The 20,398-nt window shown below is 34.3% G+C and overlaps 1 protein-coding gene across 38 annotated transcripts in view; it reads right to left on the bottom strand.

The window, feature by feature from the left end:
• The window catches only part of SLMAP (sarcolemma associated protein), an 88,841-nt gene that overhangs the window by 16,932 nt on the left and 51,511 nt on the right, over nt 1-20,398 (bottom strand). For 10 of the 38 annotated variants that reach the window (XM_075053224.1, XM_075053201.1, XM_075053194.1 and 7 more), the window contains 5 exons: nt 19,876-19,926; nt 15,485-15,547; nt 9,121-9,177; nt 5,619-5,699; nt 5,293-5,352 (listed from right to left, as the gene is read on the bottom strand). In XM_075053224.1, coding sequence (XP_074909325.1) covers nt 5,293-5,352; nt 5,619-5,699; nt 9,121-9,177; nt 15,485-15,547; nt 19,876-19,926 — 312 coding nt within the window. Of the gene's footprint in view, nt 1-5,292; nt 5,353-5,618; nt 5,700-7,643; nt 7,704-9,120; nt 9,178-15,484; nt 15,548-19,875; nt 19,927-20,398 lie in introns of those variants that run through there. The other 28 variants (XM_075053207.1, XM_075053198.1, XM_075053200.1 and 25 more) reach the window with 8 other exon arrangements.

The raw sequence follows: 20,398 nt of genomic DNA on the forward strand, positions 1-20,398 counted from the left end.
ACTAAGCTAAATTTTGTTTGCCAAATTTTTTTTCACTGTGTCTTAAAATATCAGATATATCTTTAATACAATCGGATATCTACGCATGTTATTTAACCTCTAAATAAAAACATTTGCTCTTCCCCACAAGTTTTGTATTAGCTAAAATGCATATGAAATACCTCTTGGGTTTATAAGTCACAACTTGCAGTCACAGGCAAATTAAATACTTTTAAAGCTGATGTTTTCGGGGAATTTAAAAGAGGAAAAATAAGTATTTGTAACTAAATAGCAGTGTCCTCTAACAGGCACACACTAGAAACTAGATGCAGTAACAGGGAGGAAGACAACACTCTAGCCTGCAGGCATCTGCAATGCCAGAACTGGATCCAGGAAACTCTCATTCACTACATTTTCCTTAAGTAGTGTCTGTGTGGAAACAGATCTTTCAATAGGCACAAACAGCACTACTAAACTATATAGGCAGAGGGCTAAAACTTGATGTAAGGTCTGTTAGCTGAGAAAGGTAGAGGAAGGAAATCAGTGAAAAAAGTCCAGCCGTGCATCATAGGAGAGGGAAAACAAAAAGCTAGGTGTGTTACACAGCTAACTCATTAATAGATGCCTACCGTCCATATGGACCACTACAGACCATATGGATTTCAGATAAAGGCACACTGCTTAGAATAAAAACCCCAAAAGATAAATTACTTTGGTTGCCTGGACCTTTCACTAATAAGAAAAAAATAAACACAAGCTACAGTTTAGTTCGTTATTATACTTTTGACATTCATATTTGACTGTATATGTCACCAATAAAGTAAATAAATTTTTTCTGCTGTTTTCTTAATTAAAAAAATGTTTATCAAATCATGCTACAGTATTCATACTGTATCCCTCTAAGAAAAGAGGCTATGCTTTTTGTATTCTCACAGTAATGAATTTGTGGGATCGAGTAGAGCTGAGGGCACACATGTGCTCTTAGACTTTTTCAGAACAGAATTATGAGAGCAGAAAGAACAAAGAGGACTACATATTTCATCCAAATACTTTCTAGTACAGTTTATTAGAGTTCCAAATCCAAGTTTCTCTTCACTGAACATGTTTTGTTCTTAGCTTCTCATGGATAAAGACTTGGGGCAATTAGACTTTCAACCCTCCTTAATGAGACTCTTCAGAAGAAATGGATGAGGAAGTTGACAAATTATGCTCAAATCATGCCTGATAAAGAAGCAGTGTCCCTAATCCAACAATAGACACCCTAAATGAACTTTCTGGGGGACAGTGTTTTCCAATCAGTGAAAGCACACATCATAAAAGATAATGCTGCTTCAAAGGAGACGAGGAACTCAACTTGTGGGACAACATAATCAGTTTAGCAAAGGCACAATCAAGGTAAAAAACTCTTTCCTACACAAATGCAATAGGGGAATTTCCATATGCCTGACATACTTCTAAAATCAAAAAGCCAAGAAACATAAGCACAAGAAAATAACAGCTTTTCTGTCCTACCCAAACCGAAAATTTCTTTAATGTCTTTTAGTTCAAAGCAAACATCATTTTCCTGCTAACTCTAGTTTTGAAAAAAATTCCTTAGTGAGTAGGATTGCTCTATTTATAAGTAACAAAACTACTAAATATCATCAGGCTTAGAATTAGTTTCCTCAAGAAGCAAATTCACATCACAAAAACGTGGTTTGAGAACCAATATAAAAGGCTGCAATTAAAGAAACTATTTGAACAATTTCCAGAAGTATTCAGCACTGGACTAACTGTTCTCAGACAAGTCTAAGGAATTCTATCATTAATTACAAGGTGCCAAAAAAAAAAAAAAAGTCAAATACAACAGTTTGAAAACCCTCATTCATTTATTCTAGCTCATGGAAAATTTTAATCTGTGATCAGATTGCTTGCCATGTTACAAGAAACTTTCTTAATTAACACCACTTTGTTTCCCACACACTCACAGTGAGGTTTCCCTTAACATCAATTATTTAAAATTGTTAAAAAAATTAGCATGATCCGTACAAATCATTCCCAAAGTACAGGAAAATTTCTTCTCCTTCAATCTGGCTCAAAAAAAGGAGTCTAACCCATGAGTCAGTTTTGGGGAAAAATGACCATTTCCAAATCATTAAAGAATATGATGGTGTGTGAAGGAATATTTTGCAATTTTAGGATCTGTAACATAAAATTTCAATAAAACCAAAAGAAAAACAAAACTCAGATAAAATTAATATTTACAAACATGAAGATATTAACAGAGGTCTGCTTATATGTTTGCCTTTACACTCTGGTTTTGATAACAGAGATGATACAGAACCACACATAGGCTGTGGTCTTAATTGATCCCTTCTCTGTATGTGCCTGGCCTGTGGAAGCAATTTTATGAGTAGGCTGGTATTTCTCCAAGTCTCATAGCAGTTCACTTTCAGAATTTTGCAAGATTTCTCAGGTTATTCAGATGACTATTTTCAGACTACTCAGATGAAGTCAGATAATTAAAACCTCGAGTTTTCTTCAGTTTCATAAGATCCACATAAATGTATTGTATATTTTAAATAAGGTATCTGGCTATTGCAATATAAAACAATGGTTCCCAAACTTTCTGAATCAACAGACCATTGCTGATTTTCAAAATTTCTTAGGTAAACTACCATTATTCAGCAAACCCTCAACTGAAAACACTTTTTATTAAGATTCCATGGATCAGTCTTGTAGTTACTATGAAAATGGAAGGAAGTTGATAAGAACAAGATTACTAACCTTCCAATGACATTTATTGCTTCTTTCCATCTGTTGAACATTTACCTGTTTTTAACTTTGCAATAAGTATTCACAAACAGCCTGTCTAAATAGAATTTGTTATTAATGGCTAATAAAGTCATTTACCTCATGGGGAAGGAAAAAAAAAAAGGCAGTTCTACTAATTTGTGACAGCTTTTCCCCCTTCCCCTCTTTGCCAGATTCTGACTTGTAGAAAGTTGAAACAAATCCTGAATGCACTCAAAATTTATTGATGGAAAATACACTTGGAGGAAACTACAGCAATTGAAAGTCTCATCATTTTCTTGCTCCATTAATTTTTTTTTGTAATTTCCAACAGTTAAACAAAAAGGAACACTGCCTTTTCCAGCAGCTGTTTCCGCATTCCAAACAGCTGCCAGATCAGAAATGTTCTCACTCTTCCTGAATTGTACGACCACATAACAAATCCACTTGAAAGTCTTTCTGTGGCAAATAAGATCCTTTTCAGGGCAAAGTCAAGCATATGAACTAGCTCTCTGACAAAACCTCAAACAAAACTGCAGGTTTATAGGCTCTTCATAAAAAACACAAATGATTCACTGTACAGATATTTTTTAATGGTTTCATGAGAGCAAAATAGGAATGCCCATAAATAGCCTCAAGAGAAGAAGAGTTACTGCAATTATTTTAGTTAATTGCAATATGCGATTCAATAGCAAAGCGGTCTATGCAAATAGGTATTTTTCTACTCATTCACTTAAAAGTTCAGTAATGGTTATGGTTTAAAACTTCAACTGAGTAAAGATAGGTGAAGGAATGAAAACATCCACATTAGCAAAAACCTGCTTCTATGTTACTACAGAAAACTTGATTTTAATCCTTTAACAGTTCAATTAACCCTCCCTGCCAGTTTAATATACCCTGGACAGAGAAAGTATAACTACACCTGACCCTTGCTGTGACATGAGACTGTTCTAATCCAGGAAGCAGCATGCTCACAGCAGCCTTATCTTGGTCTTGGGCTGTTAAACGAACCTTTCTGACAGAATTTAGGAAGATTTCACTTGCATATAAGGAAAATTCAGGAATCAGTGGTTTTCAGCCTGAGGGGTCCATGGAGTACTTCTAATGTGTCTGCAGAAGATAACTAAGAAATCCAGCCAATTAGTAGAAGTCTTCAGTTGGCTATCTTCGAACTGTAAGAATTAGAACTAAAATAATTTTGACAGGAGCTGAATTCAGTTTCTCTACTGTAATCTTTATATACAAAGGGTTGTTCCAGCTGTGAATTCTGTGCAAGTGACAACGCTCACAGGAAGCAAACTCCTTAATGTGCATCTCATTCTGGACTTAAAAGTTCTGATAATGAACATCATGCTTTTCAACCAAAATTTTTTTCAAATAAAACTTGCTGCCAAACCCAAATTTATTACCAAAACCAAGACTATCATAATCACTACGAACAACATCACCAGATTCTACCTTCTAACATAGGAAGTCACTGAATATACTTGTTATTAACTGCAGACATTAGAACAAAACCCAAATGGAACATGCTCAGTATCTCAAACACTCCTTTTTAAACTACTTTGCTGAATTGATATCCAGTGGAAAATATCAAACTCAATTTTAGTTTTGCTGTCTGGAAACACATATAATACATGCAATTTTTGGAAGTTCTTCTGTCATAAAATTAGAGAAGTGTAAACAATTACAGGAAAAAAAGCTCTTTTACAGGTCTCCTAAATTTCATTATGGTTTCCTGTCTTTCGGAACCATGAAGAAATGACATTCTTTTTACCTGTGATCCCAATGTAAGCATCATTTTACAGATCTTATCCAATGTCTAATTGTACATAAAGCACAAAATAATTAATTTTCAGTATGCTAAATGTAATAGCTAATTAATATCCCACAAATTTTTTCAGCTCATGAATATGTAAATATTAGCTTGCTAATCAAGTTTTAAGTACATGCCTTCAGTGCAAAGAGCAGTGAAAAAAATTTAATTTTATAGCTATGAAGCTCAAAGCTAAGGCTCAGCAATCATTCTCATACAGTTACAACAGGAAATTCAAATCTTGATTGTGTTAACCAAAAAAAGATTTTAGATTTTTCTTTTTAACCCATCAGGTGCAAACTAACAGAAGCATTTCTGACAGTGATAGAAAGTATACAAGCAAAATTTGGCAATGCTTAAAACATGTCAGTGATGGAAGAATCCCTCCACCCCACAGCTATTAGCCCTAACTTAAGTGTATGCTGAAACTATTTCTCAACTCTACTTGAAGTTATAATATGTAAATTCCCAGAACAGTGTTGGTCAGTGCAGAAACTAGCTTTATGCACAAATTATTTCTACACTAACACTCAGAAATATGCTTTTATATCACATCACCCAGGGGAATCATTATTGATATTTAAATGCAACTCTTCCATACTACTATGATTAAAACATTTGAATTTCAGCACTGTACTTCAATGCACATTTAATAAAAAAACAGGTAGGCAAAAAGATATATATACAGATTATGCATGTAAACTTACAAAAATAAATTTGTTTACCTTTTAGAAGAGCTACTTTAGCAATAGGTTCATTTAGGTCTTGGTCATCCATTTGGGCATCTAAAAAAAACCAAACCCACGCTTTTCAGAAAGCAGGTAGACTGCAGACAGCTTTCCTATATGCATTCTTTAAGCAAAGAGAAGCTTTTACGTTATTCTCACTTTACAACAGTTAATCAGGAAGTTGCAAAATAGACAATGCTGCTCTGAACTTGTATCTGGCTCTGCATAATACACACCTTCTCTACTCTTTTAGAAAATGCTTGTGATCAAGTGATTTAATTCAAACTAATTAGATGTCACAGAAACCTCAGTTAAATGCTTACCTGTAGTGTCGTCGCTGCTTTTTTCTTTGCTTGGACTAAGAGTGTCCGACAAATCAGATTCTTTGACTCTTGCTTGATTCTCTGTAAGAGACAAGGAAAATCAACTACAATCAGTAAATGCTTTGTTCAGTCTCTTAATCATAATTTCTTCTATACATCTATTTAACTACTGCTAAATGTCAATAGAAAACAACTTAGTTGAAGAAACACTTAAAAACCTGGTGGTTGTTTATTTCTTTGAAAATCTGGGCTAAAATGGATTCAGCATCACTAAAGTCATTAATCTAGCCTTGCATCTAATAGGGGATGCAACTCCCTCATGCACAGCTTGAACTTTTGTTAAAGCTGTATTCTTGCCAGTTGGAACTCTGTGCAAAAGCTGATTCAATCAGGGAACAAATAAGAAAAGAAAACTAGAACAATGCAGACACTGTAACAAGTCAGAAAGAAACTGCTGTTAAGAATAAAACTGTGATTCAGTATTTTGGACAAATAAAATAATAGCAACAAGTCTTGTATATACGTACTGTTAAAAAGAAGTGTCATATGAACCAGTAAAGAATCACAGCAATATAAATTAATACACTAATTTCTAAAAAGAATTTTCAGTTCAAATCGTATTAAGAGAAGGCAGTCTATATCCTTTCCAGCAAAAAATACTTTAATGAAGTACCTGTTCATATACAATTCACCACATTATTACATGCAGCTTAGTGAAGCCACACAGTTGTTTTGTTTTTTTGTTTGGTTGGGTTTCTTTACCAGTTGTAGATTTTTAATGGAGACCAGACATTTTCAAAAGGTGAGTGGACTTAATTATACTAGTGCATCCTTTTCCCACACAGAATTATCCCTGACTCAGAGTTTAAATACTTTATGAGGCTGTAATCTTTTTTTTTTTTTTTTTTTTTTTTTTTAAAATAACCACTCCAGTTTAGTTCTGATAGGTCCATTAAGAGAGGCACACCATCTCTGGTGTGGGCAAACCCAGTAAGTCTATCAGCGAGGAACCATGTCACCAACATGCAGGTGAGGTTACACATAATGAAGTCCTTCTTGGCTGACTATGCAGAGCCTTGATTTGACAGCAGCATTGCTGCCCACCTACAGATTAACAGAGGTTTACTCTTGGGTCTGAAGTTCCAGGTAGAAAGATATATATAAAAAGGCATCATTACAACATTCCCAGTGTACAGACTTTACTTCTACCATACATGCAGAAAAGCACAGTGAACACAAATAGTTTCTTCACATACAGATACTGTAGATGCAACAAAAAAGTACCAGGACATGGAAAGGTGCACAGCAATAAATAAATCAAGTGTTGTTATACCAATACTGTTAATATATGAAAATATGTAAAAAACCAAAGGAGTAATGAGAAAGCTTGTGTGCATTGTTTTTTCAAATAACAAGAGAATAAATAAAACTAATCACCCCCAAAATGAAAGAAGTTAAGCAAAAACTGAAGACAACCTGTGCACCAACACAGGGAAATTAGCAAGATTACAAAACACAAACAGGTTAATAGAAAAAAGAGTTTTCTATATCTAACATGAAAAGTTTTCTAGTTTTCTGTGCCAGAATAACATCCATTTGTACATGAAACTCAAGAAGGCAAGTACAAACAAAGCAGCTGATCAAGAGCCAAACTCTTCCAATCCTAATGTAACTGAAATCACTGGGGAGGAAGAAGGGGAAAGCACCCATACGCCTAAAGCACATTAGGGGTTCAGACCTGGCAGCTATTCCAAACATCTCTCTCATGACTTCAGAGCTCATAATGACTCGAGTAGTTAAAAACTTGATGTTTGGGGGTGGTTCTTTGCTAAAACAAAAAAGGTACTTGCCTGTTTTTAGATATTAGTTAGGAAGCTTACTCCTAAAGACATTACGATACAAAGCATTTTACATGTAGCATACAGAATCAAGCTCACAAGATTGCCATTGAAACTGTAACAATTACTAAACCAAGTAATACATTCTTTTTAAAGTATTAAGAAAAGTATATCCTAAAAGCCTCACCCATGTCGTTTATATTAGTGGCCAATCCAGAAGCACTAAGCTGAGCAGTATCTGTATCCAACTAACTTTACCATATCTGGTCATACATGGGAAACACAGCTTTCTTGCTCTGTGCGAAACGGGAGGAATAGCGCAAGTTCCAACTGCTGCCTTAATGCTCTCTTCCCCCACCTCCCCTCAGACTCCCCTCCCACCCACCCTCGGGTACACCAGCTTCTTCCTCCCTCCTGTCCTCCTCCCCCTGAAACATGGAACAGGATTAGGCACCAGAGGAAAGATGCATCAGTGTCTACATCTGAGACAGCAGAAATCAAAAAGAGAAATGATTTAGAAACCTGCTTCCTGTTCTGCAACCAGAGTCATAAGCACAAAACTCTTTCCTGTACTATATTATTTCACAGCAGTTCTCCCTATTTCCCATAATAAAGCTGAGCTGAATATAGACAAAATGATGAAGTATATTAAAATGTGTTGACATCATACTTACTTGATGAGTTAGAATATATTAACAAACACTAAAAATAGCTCACCGCTTTGCAAGATAACTGGCATCCAAGTGTTACGTTACAGTTATTGTATGCATTCTTTTGCCAAATATGGCATGTTGTCTATAGCTTACTCACATACAGAAACAAATCAAAGGTGCAATTTCATACATTGAGGTAAGAGAAGATAAACTGAAAAGTCTCTAAAATACCAGTACTTTTAACAAGCTAACATTTATTCAATACAATAATACTTTTCAGAAGGACAGAGGGTAAACAAATGAGTTAGTAAGTCTAGATATTAACAAAAAGCTACAAAAGTGGAGTCAGCCTACAAGTCCAAACAATCTTACATTATTAGACACATAGGAAATACTGATCTGCAGACTTTGTAGCATTCCTGATTTTGGCCCTGTAAGATATGGCTGTTCCTTGACAAGAGAAATCTTTCCTAATTAGCTTCTTGTATTTTACTTGTTTTATACAGAATAGAGATACACAGATACATTCTGCTTAGGAAAGGCACGTTTAGGAGTTTAATAGTTATTTTGAAGTTATGAGGGTGTAAGTTAGGAAGAAGTCAAATTGAAATACACTTTTATTTAAAACTTAAAATGAGACCAAATATTATTTCTATTTAGTCCTGCAATAAAAACAAAAACTGGTTTGAAATTTTTGCAGGCACTAAAGTTTTAAATCAATTTACAAAAACTATTATAATTTTTTTTTAAAGTGCACATTCAGGCAAGGGTTCATTAAAAACCAAGACTAGCATTTCATGCACTCAATCTTCAAAAATTGTTTCCTTTAAATCTTTTTACCCTACAATAGTATTTGGAGCAGAGTTCAATAAACAACATACCTTCCCTTTATTGATTTTTTTCTTAAGCAAGTATTCAACAAAACTCAAACTGCTAGTTTAAGACAGAACATGCACTGAAATGACACAAAAAACATGCTTCAAAAACAGTTAAATAATCCAGAAGTCTAACCTTTCAAAAGCTTTGTTTCTTCCACTTTGGTTAGATGTCCTTCATCTATGATCTTGTCTGCCAAACAAAATAAGTGTTACTTTCCAAGCTCAAATTAAGCAAGCTTTTCCCTGCATGCATCTACGTAGACTACATTCCATGACCAAATTAAAAGCTGATAATATTACTTCCTACTCAGGCTTGAACAAAAACTTTATTCTGGCATGGAATAATGAGACAGAGCACACAAGTCTACCAGAACTTTGTGATAAAGTACATAATTATTTCTTCTGCAATTTATTAGCTTATATTATTAATGCTTCAGTTCACTAATGAGAAATTAGGAAAATTAATTTTTATGAACTTTTAAAAATCTAACTGGGAGTAATAAATAATTAATACATTTCTCAAGTTAGTTATCAAAAAAAGGAATTCTAAGAGCCAGTTGCCTGACACAGATATCCACCCGATACAGCAGAAATCTAGAAACATGCCACAGTAAAACAGCAATTGAGAAGCCACCTCCACATCACAACAGCTTTAACACTGCCTATGAAAGGTACACAGAAATAGCCTTTCTTAGCTTAAAACTTTGAGAGCTGCACAAACTTCCAAAAAATTGTGCATGCACCACATTCAGGTTCACAAAAATTGAGTTTACATATAGCATTCACAGCAAAGTCTATTCATATATGTCAGGTGCACAAAAACCTAAACCATGGAATTTGAAACTAGATTGCTAAGTTCATCCTAACCCCAGCTAGGACATGAAGGCAGACAGTAAGACCAAGGGAAGAACAGGTCTGGATTAATCAAAGATACTAAAAGAACTATTGAACCACTTATTAATTACTTTTTTGGAGGAGATTTCATTATTTCAAATTCCTTAAGAACCGCCTAGTGATGCCAACACACAAAATTGAGGGTCACATATCTTACAGATCACACGATCAATTTCTACGCAGTAGATCTTGCAATTTAGACAATGTTGAAAGCTGTTGACATCCACTGAAAGACCAGGCTTAAAGCTGCCTCTGCCTCCACTCTGCAGTCTCCCTGCTGGACATCTAACAGCCAGGCAGGCAACTGAGTTTGCTGGTTACCCCGTGTAATATTAACAGGTAACTGAGACGCAGAGGAGACTGGATGAACAGCACATACAGGAGAGTGAAGATTAAGGAAGGTGGATGACTATAAATCCTTTTCAAATTTTTAATTAAAAAAAAAAAAAAGGAGCTTCAGTCAGCATTTCCAGCTGCAAGTAGCTCTGAAGGTGAAGAAGTCTCTGTACTCCTTCGATGGCATGTTGCTGTAACCATGACAATCTAAAGCCAGAGGAAGGACAAGATTTGCAGGAAGATATCTTTTTCAACCCTAGATAGTAGTCAAGCTTTCAGACAAAAAAACCCCGGAGGTCTGAAGAAGGGTTTGCATGGCCAAAAGCTTTTCCTGTTGTCCCCCCCACCCTCCAGCCAGAAAAACCAGTCTAAAAGAGATATTCACTCCATCTACTTTTATCTACAAATATTGCCGTGCATTTTGGTAACATTTGACAAATACTGCTTCAGAAACACACTGAACGGCACACTGGATTTTCAGGCTTGGCTTCATGTCTCAAGCAACTGTAGGAGATCACTCATCACCCACGTTCAGAACAGTCTCGAGTTCGTCAGAGCTGGAGAGAGTCCCTGTGCCTAGGCTGAGGAAGGCACCGCAGTGGGAATCAAGTTACTGCAGCCACAAGTGAAGAGTTACTGAGTGATATCATGAGCTCTCTTCCATTAAAAAAAAAAATCTAAACAAAAATCTTCATATGTGATTATTCCAGGACTCAGTTGAGACTCGAAGCAGGGAGGAAGGCAGCAAGAAAGCAGCTGAGGAATTCTGCCCATATGTCTGAAAAAGTTAGCTGAATGCAAAAACACATACACTCAAAGTAGCTATCAACTGCTTGATCCGAAGGGGTAACACCTCATCCATGCTAGACTGTTAGCTTAAAATAGGCTTCTATAATCAGTTTACAGAAGAAAACTTACTTAGCATTATGAATTGCTGAATCTTGGAGTTTTCACAATTCAGTAACTGTTAAAACCAGAATAATTATAGTACAAACCAAAGAAACTAATCTTCTCAACCTGGATGTTTTTCCTAACTGAAACTTTGCAGCAGCTTTTTACACTTTTAAGAATTCTCAATTCCTATGATTAAAAAAATGCGCAGACATAATGGTTTTTTTCTTTTCCATGGTGGCTTCCTGTTTTCTAATGTCAATTATGAATTTCAAAATTTGTACAAAATTTTTCTTCTTGATGCTACTTCTTCAGCAAAGAACTTCAGCAGTAACACACAAGTTCCCTTGCCCAGTGTGACCCAAAGCTAGTACAGCCAGTATTTTTCACTTGGTGGCTGACATTTCTTCTAACTTCGAAAACAAGTAAGCTTTCTCTGTGTTTTAAGAATGCTAGCATTAGTATATTTCAAAGCCAACAAAAAAATAGTTTACTTCAACACATCTGTGTATATTTAGATAATAAACAGAAAATGGGATGTTGATGTTATTGAACTAAACAGAATTTTATTCTGCTCTCTGTTACCACCCTAGTCACTAATGGCAGAATCCAGACAACAATCAGAAAGTAAAGGTAGACATATCTTTAAAACTTTGCCTCTTCAGATCTCTGCATCTTTTCATATTACTATTTCAGGAAACTTCATAAACTTGATTGATTTTTTTTTTTTTTTTTTTTTAAATCAATCCCCATTTTCCCTGAGTCAAGATGTGCATTTTTGGCTATCAAAATATAAATTAGGGTAAGGATCCTGGCTTTAATTTCTGGCACAAATAATCTTTACTTTCATGCTATCCAGTCACTACTTAACAGAAAGCAAAGAGTTACTGATACATATAATAAATAATAATTTTTACTGAACCAATCTGCTTTGAAGTTAAGGTTTCAGTTCATCTTTATGAAAGTTTCTTTCTTTTTGCTGATGAATGCAGTTCAAAGGCAGCTTTCCTTTGGGGTTTTTAAGCATTTCCTATCTTTTCAATTTAAGAACTCCGTTTTAGATTTAGGTTCCCTGTCACCATGTGTAATATAATAGTTAAGATCCATTAACATTACAACAATTACTTACATAACGCGCCCCCAATATATTTATGTTTTTGTATCAAATTATTCTTTGAAGGAGGCCAGGTTTAAAGACCAATGAAAGGAAACCCAGCCCTCAGCACACAAATTTCAAACCATCTGAAAAAAGTGATACTGAGCAGCTTTAACTTCACTTGCCACCTGCAGGTCATAAATTAATGGAAAAGTTGAAAATAGCCATTCAATCCATCCAAAAACTCCATTTTAGATAGATAAATAAAAAAAATCAAAAACTTAGTAAAAAAGCAAAAATTGACTTGCATTTAAAATCGTAAATGCAAAAAAAAAAAAAATCACAAAACAAGGAAAAAAACCCACACAAATGAAGAAGAGTCAGATTGGAGTAAAAGATAGGAAGCTAGCAGGGCACCAAATCTCTCTTTCGTCTATACATCATCACCATTTTTGGTAATAACTCATATCGTGTACTAATCAAAAAGAAGCACCATGATTTTTGCTGTTGATGTCACGGGTTTTCACCAGTGGTTACTAAAAAAAAAAAAAAATGATGAAATGAGCAACAAGTGAACTGGATGTAATGATCAGAAAGTAACAGACTTTCCAGATCATTCAGAGCAAGATTTCTTAACATTCTACAGATGTTGTAGATCAGGACAGGTTACTGGATGATATTGTGAGCCATATTGTGCTTAAAAAATAAAAATAAATAAAAAATATTAAAACCTACAGAAGCCAGATTTTACAAACAATGCTACCTAAGTTAAGCATTCAAACTGCATTGCAAGTAAGATTTAGTGTCCTGTCATTTCTCCCCCACCAAAAAAATTCTAGCTTTAGTACCTTGACAGGTCTTGACTGCTCTTAACTGATAACACTTTGAATTGTCCTATACCTCTGTAGCAACTGTTTTTATAGAGTACTAGACTGTTTAATCATCTAATTTTCCTTCTGCTATCTTACATACTCCACTTCTTGACTCAAGCTGGTTTTCCTCATTTCTCTGCTTGTGCTTTCCCAATTTAAGTCCTTCTTCCCCAGAACTATGGAGATGCACACTTTCCCTGCTGTACCAGCACAAGTCAGAAGCTTCTCTTCTAGACAAACTGTATGGTTGTCTCAATTCTCCTTTCTTTTTAGATTTCTCCTATGGTTTGCAGATCCTATAGTTTTAATTCCTCTGCTTCTATTACAAAACAGCAAACCCTACATAACACAACTTCAGTGTGTGACTCCTATTTCTAGGATTTTTTCTTTGTATTATTATTTTTTAAATAATAAACCTGTTCCTCTCCCAATACCTAAACCTCTGGGCAAAAAAAGCATAATGTATAGTTCATCATATAGTACTCTCTCAGTATTGCTGATCTTTATGATATTGTTCTAGACTTAAGTATTTGCGGCATGTCTTTTCCATTCCAGTGGTATTCGCTGCATGTCTTTTCCGGAATTCCAGTTCCTTGCAATCTCTGGAACTATGATTTTTCTCCCCACTAGTTCCCAACCCTCACTGCTGCAGAGAGCAAAGAGCAGGAGTAGGACCGAAGGGTAGCACTTACTTACAAAATGAAAATAGTAGATGCCACAGTTTGCAGTTTTTTAACCTATGATTTTGTGGGGCCTGACTAAACATGTTTGAATTTGGAAAAGGCAAACTTTCAGTCTAGGATAAAATACACCAGTTGCTGACTTGGAATCTTTTATGGTTTTGATTAGATAGTAAAAAATTACACTGTCGCAAAAAATGCAGATTACTGAACCCTTTGAACTCGTATTCATTCTTTTAAAAATGAGGCAATCGAGGCCTTACAGTGTCTTTACTCCAGCTTTCAATCTCTCAAAGGGAGGCATAAGTAAATTGATCTTCATTTTATTCTCTTATTACTACTTCAATTGCATGTTAGAATCTTTTACTAAATCCTGATGGTCACTTTTGCTTCTCAGTAGTGACAGGTCTGGTCACGTTTAATTTGCAGAGGTGATACTAATACAAGTTTTGCTAAAATAGGTTATAAGCTAACATCCAAACAATGAAAACAGGCAACCAATTTGTATTTGAACATCATTCCACGTGCTCTTCATTTTCACTCTAGACAAAAAAATATTTTTACTCAAATATTTAACTTCAGTTCATTTTTATGTACTGAATAAAGAAGATTTATACAAGGTCTTTGCAAAATTTAAAATTACTTTAAATTTCAACCTGACAGAAGACAGCTACCAGTCATTCACTTTTTAAAAAGTAATTCATTTTTTTCAAATAAATATTTTAAATTTTCTTAGACAAACATTAGCAGTATCCTGTCATGCAGTAATAGCACTGCAATCCATATCACAAGGACTAAAGTCAAACAAGTCTGCTACACTTCCTTACTGAAGTTGAAAAGGGAAAGGTAGAGTCCAATGGGCATAATGTCAAAAAAAACCAACATAACTGCCTTATTTCTGCTTATAAATACTTCTCTCTGCTCAACTTTTGGTACATAATTTCTGTAAACTCTTAAGTAAAAAATAATTCTTTATGCTACAAAGGAGTTTTCTTTGAAGTTTAATAGCACTTTTCTCTCTTCATCCTAATGATTTTTTTCTCTTAGTGGACAAAAAGTATTAACATCTTAAGTTTTTCTTTAATTATAGATATGCAGACTGCGCTGTTTCATTACTCATTTTCAAAAGCCATCTGCTTCGAAAAACATGTTTTTTATTCCAGAATAGCACGTCTTTCTCAAGATTGGTATTGCATATTTATGTTCTATTTTTCTTAAAAGAATCTCTTATATTTCTACATAAAAATTAAGGTCTTGTTTTCCTTTTTGTTCTTTGCAACAACTGATTTGAAGAATGTGTAAGACCTTTAATTATCAAATGAATTACAGATATGTGAAATGAAGAAAAGACATCATTACCTTATCTCTGTCCTACTGCTCTCTGTGATGTGTGCTTAAACTGTTAGGCTTTCAACTTCTTAATTTGTAACAGGTGAAAAATTACACTCAGTTTTAAACACCATGTGGCACATTACCACTCTTTTATTGGTCAGAGGACAATAATGGATTAACTGGTAAGAAGAGACAATGTGATCATCGCTTTGCAAGAGCAAAGGTATCTTACTACTACAGGCATCTGCTTAATATCACAGTGCCACCATCCTATGCTTAGAAAATTTCTGCTACTACAGAAATATTAAATAGTAGTGACAAATCCTGTCTTTTATCCACCTTTTCTGGGTTTTCTGTTGTTTTTAAAGCAAATGTGATGAATACTCTTGTACTCACTCTGACATTCTATGAACTGATGAATAAAAGTGCAGTCCCCTCCACTCTTTGAAAGAAAGTGCTCTAGTAAAGAAAGAAACACTTAAGTTTACATCTTCTTATTTTCAAATTGATGCAACAAAAAGTTTGAAAGGTATATCAACAATATTTGTAATTGTATATTTACAGTGAATTTTTGAAATCTGAGTTAATATGCAAGCAGACAAGACATAATTGAAATGATGTCCGAGTGATATTAGAAAACAGATTACTCTTCGAACTGATTAGAAGAAAGAAGTACTTTATCTGCATTTTCAAGGGGTACTTTTAAATAATAAAATCTAATAGCAGTTCTTAAGCATAATAAAAAGCCCCTTACCTCAACAGAAGCTATTTAAAAAAACCAAAACATTTTATTTAACAAAATTTAGTAATACCCAATTATTAAAAGTCCAGACATTCTGCATTTGGCATTTGCTGTATTGCTTTTTCAGGTTAGGTTGTGACAAATGATTTCCACTAAATTTCCATTGGCAACTTCGCATGTTTGGCAAAAAAAGATTAATACACATAAGTGATATTTAAATCACAATAAATATAGAATACAGATGATACACTACTGAAACATGCAACTCCATAGCACTGATGCCTCTAGTTCCTCCCATTTGTTAATTCATGATCAGACATGGATAACTGCAAATACCAAATCAAAGCACTGTAGAAATAAGAAACATCTATTTAACCTATATTCTTCGGCTTTTTTTATTAGCTTTTATTTAGCATGTAATACATTTTTCTTTAGTCTTCATGTTTATTCTTCATATCTAATACAAATCTTTTCATTTCAAGAGGGTAAGTGTTGCTGAATATCACCCTTTACTTTTTACACAAAGTTTCACTGCACAGAAACAACAATTTTTGAAAGGATGGTTCTACAGTAGAGATCCTAAAACTGGGCTCAATTCCCAGGTTTGCCCAAGTCTTTCCATGTGACCTTGATCAGCTCCCAACTCCATCAGAATCTTGTATCTCTTCAAGTAAAAAGGCGCTAATGCTTCCTTTCTAAAGAATCTCAAAAATCCTTTAGCCTCAAGAGTCTAGCAATCTGAAAAGGCTGCTTTTTAGTACCTAAACAGACAAAATGTGTTACATTCTAACAAAATTGTTCAATCATTAGCTTGTGATACCAGAATCTTAGCTGTTAAGATCCAATCTGTAATACCAAGCTTTACCACATTTCAAAGTTACTCTAAAAAGTAAACCTTTTTCTAACCCACAAGGACAGGGCTTTTAAAAGACAGCACCACAGCTATAACATTTACTTTCCATATTTAAATTTATTTTTTTTTTAGCCTTTTTACATAATCCTGAGTGACTGTATGCAAATTCCTCATATCTTTCTTTACGTAATACATGGCTCACAAAACTTAAACATGAAAGCCAGGTGTGGTGCAACTCACTGACAAACATACCACTTACTGAAATATCTCAGTTCTAACCCAACATTTATCAGTGGCTTGATGTATAAGCAAGTTACTCTCTTCTGCACCAGAATTTCCTTATGTGGAATAAGAGAAAATGAATGCCTAACTATCATCATCTTAATACACTTCGTTATAAAAAGCCTCTAGAGAGGCTATAACATGACTTCTTAGTTCCTCTACTCAAGAGTACAGATCTTTTAATGTTAGGGACAGCCACAGAAAGAAGTAATGTAAAATCCTTATTCTTGCAACAACTAGGTAGTATGACTATAAACAAACCTCGAGGACTTGACGTGAAGTTTTGAGAGACAGAGAGACAAAAGGAATCTTAAAAAACATACTAATTTTACATGGTTTTACAATTTTCCTCTGACAGGGGCGAGGAGCAGAGGGAAGGTATGTATACCTTTTTATTCAAATAGAGGAAACTTTTTTTTTTTATTCCCTTACAGGCTATTTAGCACCAAAAAAAATTTTAATTTCTGACATCTGCCTTCAACTGTGAAGTCTTTTCCTTATGCAAAATAACTACAACCTCTTTCACTGCCGAAATTGTTGAATCTACATTATAAACTCTAAATTCTTAGCTCTTCTAAAATAATGCAGACTACTCAGCAAAAAACCCAGTAACTGCCTCCTGCTGCTTTCAAGAAAACAAAAATCCAAAATCTGGCAGAGAAAAATTACTGCCCATCTGTCATTCTACAAGGGCTAGATAAAGGACAGGAAGATACAGAAAGGCACAGACTGTCATGAAAAGACCACAGGCCAGCAAAGCTGTAAAACGCCAGAGAAATGTGGATGGACCAGTTAGGTATAGCAGAGATACAGAAGAATGCAGTACAACAGACAGAATAATGGAAAACTACGCTAAAATATAGAATAATATAATAGCATGGTAGGTGCATGACAGAAAAAGGTGATAGACTGTATAAACACACAGAAAGACAACTTGAATGAGCAGTTATATGCTGTCTATATTCATAAAGAAATTAGCCGACAGCTTCCTAAAACTCCCAGGTTTGAGTACAATTTCTACTGTTACTCATAGCATGGAGGAATCTCTATTTTCATGTATCCATCCAGATAAGATTTTGACTCTTATGCGATCCAAAATAAGTCAAAAAGGGATTGCTTCTTCAACTTTGACAAAAAGTGAATATCGGTGATATTTGTTATAATCAAATAATGAATTCAATTTTGAAATAATATTTCAGGCAATTTTTAAACTCAGACTGATAAGACACAGCAGTATTTAAAAAACTAACATGACATTCCTACCAACAATTTAAAAAAAAACCAACAACCCAAAATAGTGTTTGTTAAAACAACATATCATATTTAGTGTGATGTTACCAATTATTTCTCTATAAAACAATATGTATTTGCACTTGAAGCTTCAAAGGTTTTACTAAATGTTTCAATTCAGCTCTAGGCTACTTTCGTTCACAGTACTGCATGTTTTTTTAATAACCTCCAACAACCTAACTTTCCAAATCTTTTTACAGTTTACTTGGTTAGAATGAAGAATCACAATCCCTATACAGTACCTCAATTTTGCTTTGTAAAGAAGTTTACTATTTTGTGGGGTGGAAGATTAAAAAAAAATTAAAAGCAAATTTGTTTCTTAACCATTCTATCAAGCATTAAGAGTATTACCAACCTAAAATTATGCATCAGGAAGATGGAACAATCTATCTAAAAACAAAGTATGGCAGTCCAGAGAACTAGGAACATAAGTCTCCTGCTTGCTAATCTCAGCATGCATCACAGCTAAGTGCCTAAAATGCTAAGACTTTAAGGGATAACTAGTACTTAGATTAAGGGGAGGTTTTTGTACAGTTCCTGTGATTGTTTAACAGATCTCTCCTCCTGCTCCAAATAAGAACCAGACATGAGGTTATGCTATGATTATCTTTTTTACATTGCCATTGGTCTCCCTAGTTAAGAAGCTCTTAATTTATAAAACAAATAAAAAAGTAAAAAGCTAAAAATTAGAGCATAGAGTGTTTTAAAATTTTGTTTCAAAAATGTATAGTGATCCTTAAATACTGTGAATATTGGTTAAAACCAGGAGTTCTCTATATAGGTACCCCAAACTTCCAACTGATACTACCACCATTCCTCAGAGCTTTCGCTATCCAGCAAGACACAGCAATTGCTGAAGCAAGCTCCATCAAGGAAAAATTTAAAATTAACGTAAGAGGTCAAATATATCTTAGCCAACGGAATAATTTAGTGAATTCAGAATCATAACTGGAGTATTCTTTGATATATGTGATATTGGGCATATTCTTATCAATTTTATTCAAAAAAACTTCAAGTGTATGTTAAGACACATTAGTTAAAATACTTAGCTTAACTAATTGTCTTTAAAAAGCCTAACAGTTAGTTCAATGTTTTATATAAATACAGTGCTGAGTTTTAAAAAGTTAGTTTCCGCTGTTTATATATTTTACATACTCACATTTTTCATACGTTATAGTTAGAAAAAAAAAATGTTTTGCTGACTTTACTTACCATACCCAATTTACTAGAAAAATGGTGTATGTCTGTGTTGCAAGGGAAAACAAAATTAAGAGGAAAAAAAATCAATGAGTTTTCCACTTTCTTGTGTCACAAGCCTGATATCATTCAGTAGACTCCTACTGATTCCAGTGAGAGCCCACCAAAAACAAGAGAAAAAAAAAAAGAAAAAAAAAAAAAAAAAGACGACGACTTCCAAGTTGGTTTGTTACATTTTACAGAACTTTCCAAAACCACCTAGACTGAAAGTCTAAGCAAAATATGCTGGTCAGAGGAGTGGACAAATTAAATTTCATTTTTTTTAAGAGAATATTATTCAAAGTAAAACTTAAGAGAACATTTTGAATTTGTTCAACTTCAAACATCAACCATAAGACAAAAGGTAGCCTTAAGATACACTACCTTTCTCTGTGCTCCCATTAATTTTAGGTATGAAGTCGTCAACTTGTATGCCTAGGATTAAGAAAGGGTATTATTTCTGGAACCAAGCAAAATGGTTTGGGTTTTGTTTCTTTATAAATACAGCATTGTGAAATGCATCTGGCTTTTCATACTATCTCCTCCTTCTAAGTATCTAATCTAATCAAACAAAACAAGCAAAATTTAATGTGTTTTCCTGCACTACAGATCATGTTCCTCTTTGTTCAAACATATAAGAGGTTACTATCACCCAAAGAATTACTGCCTATTACGTATGTATATGTATTTTAAAAATCCTTTTATATCTATATGTGTGTGTGTGTATATATATGTATATAAAAAGCCTTCAAAATCTTGGAGCTGAGAGGTGCAAACAGAGCTCTAAATTGAGCAATGAACCAGAAGCCTGAACACTCACAACAGCAGTGCCCTCTACTGGCATTCTGTTGTGGCCACTTGTCTTTCAATGTTAACAAGTGATACCAAGAAGAATGCACTACTGCAA

Source organism: Buteo buteo, chromosome 21 (genome assembly GCF_964188355.1).
Source record: "Buteo buteo chromosome 21, bButBut1.hap1.1, whole genome shotgun sequence".
NCBI lineage: Eukaryota > Metazoa > Chordata > Aves > Accipitriformes > Accipitridae > Buteo > Buteo buteo.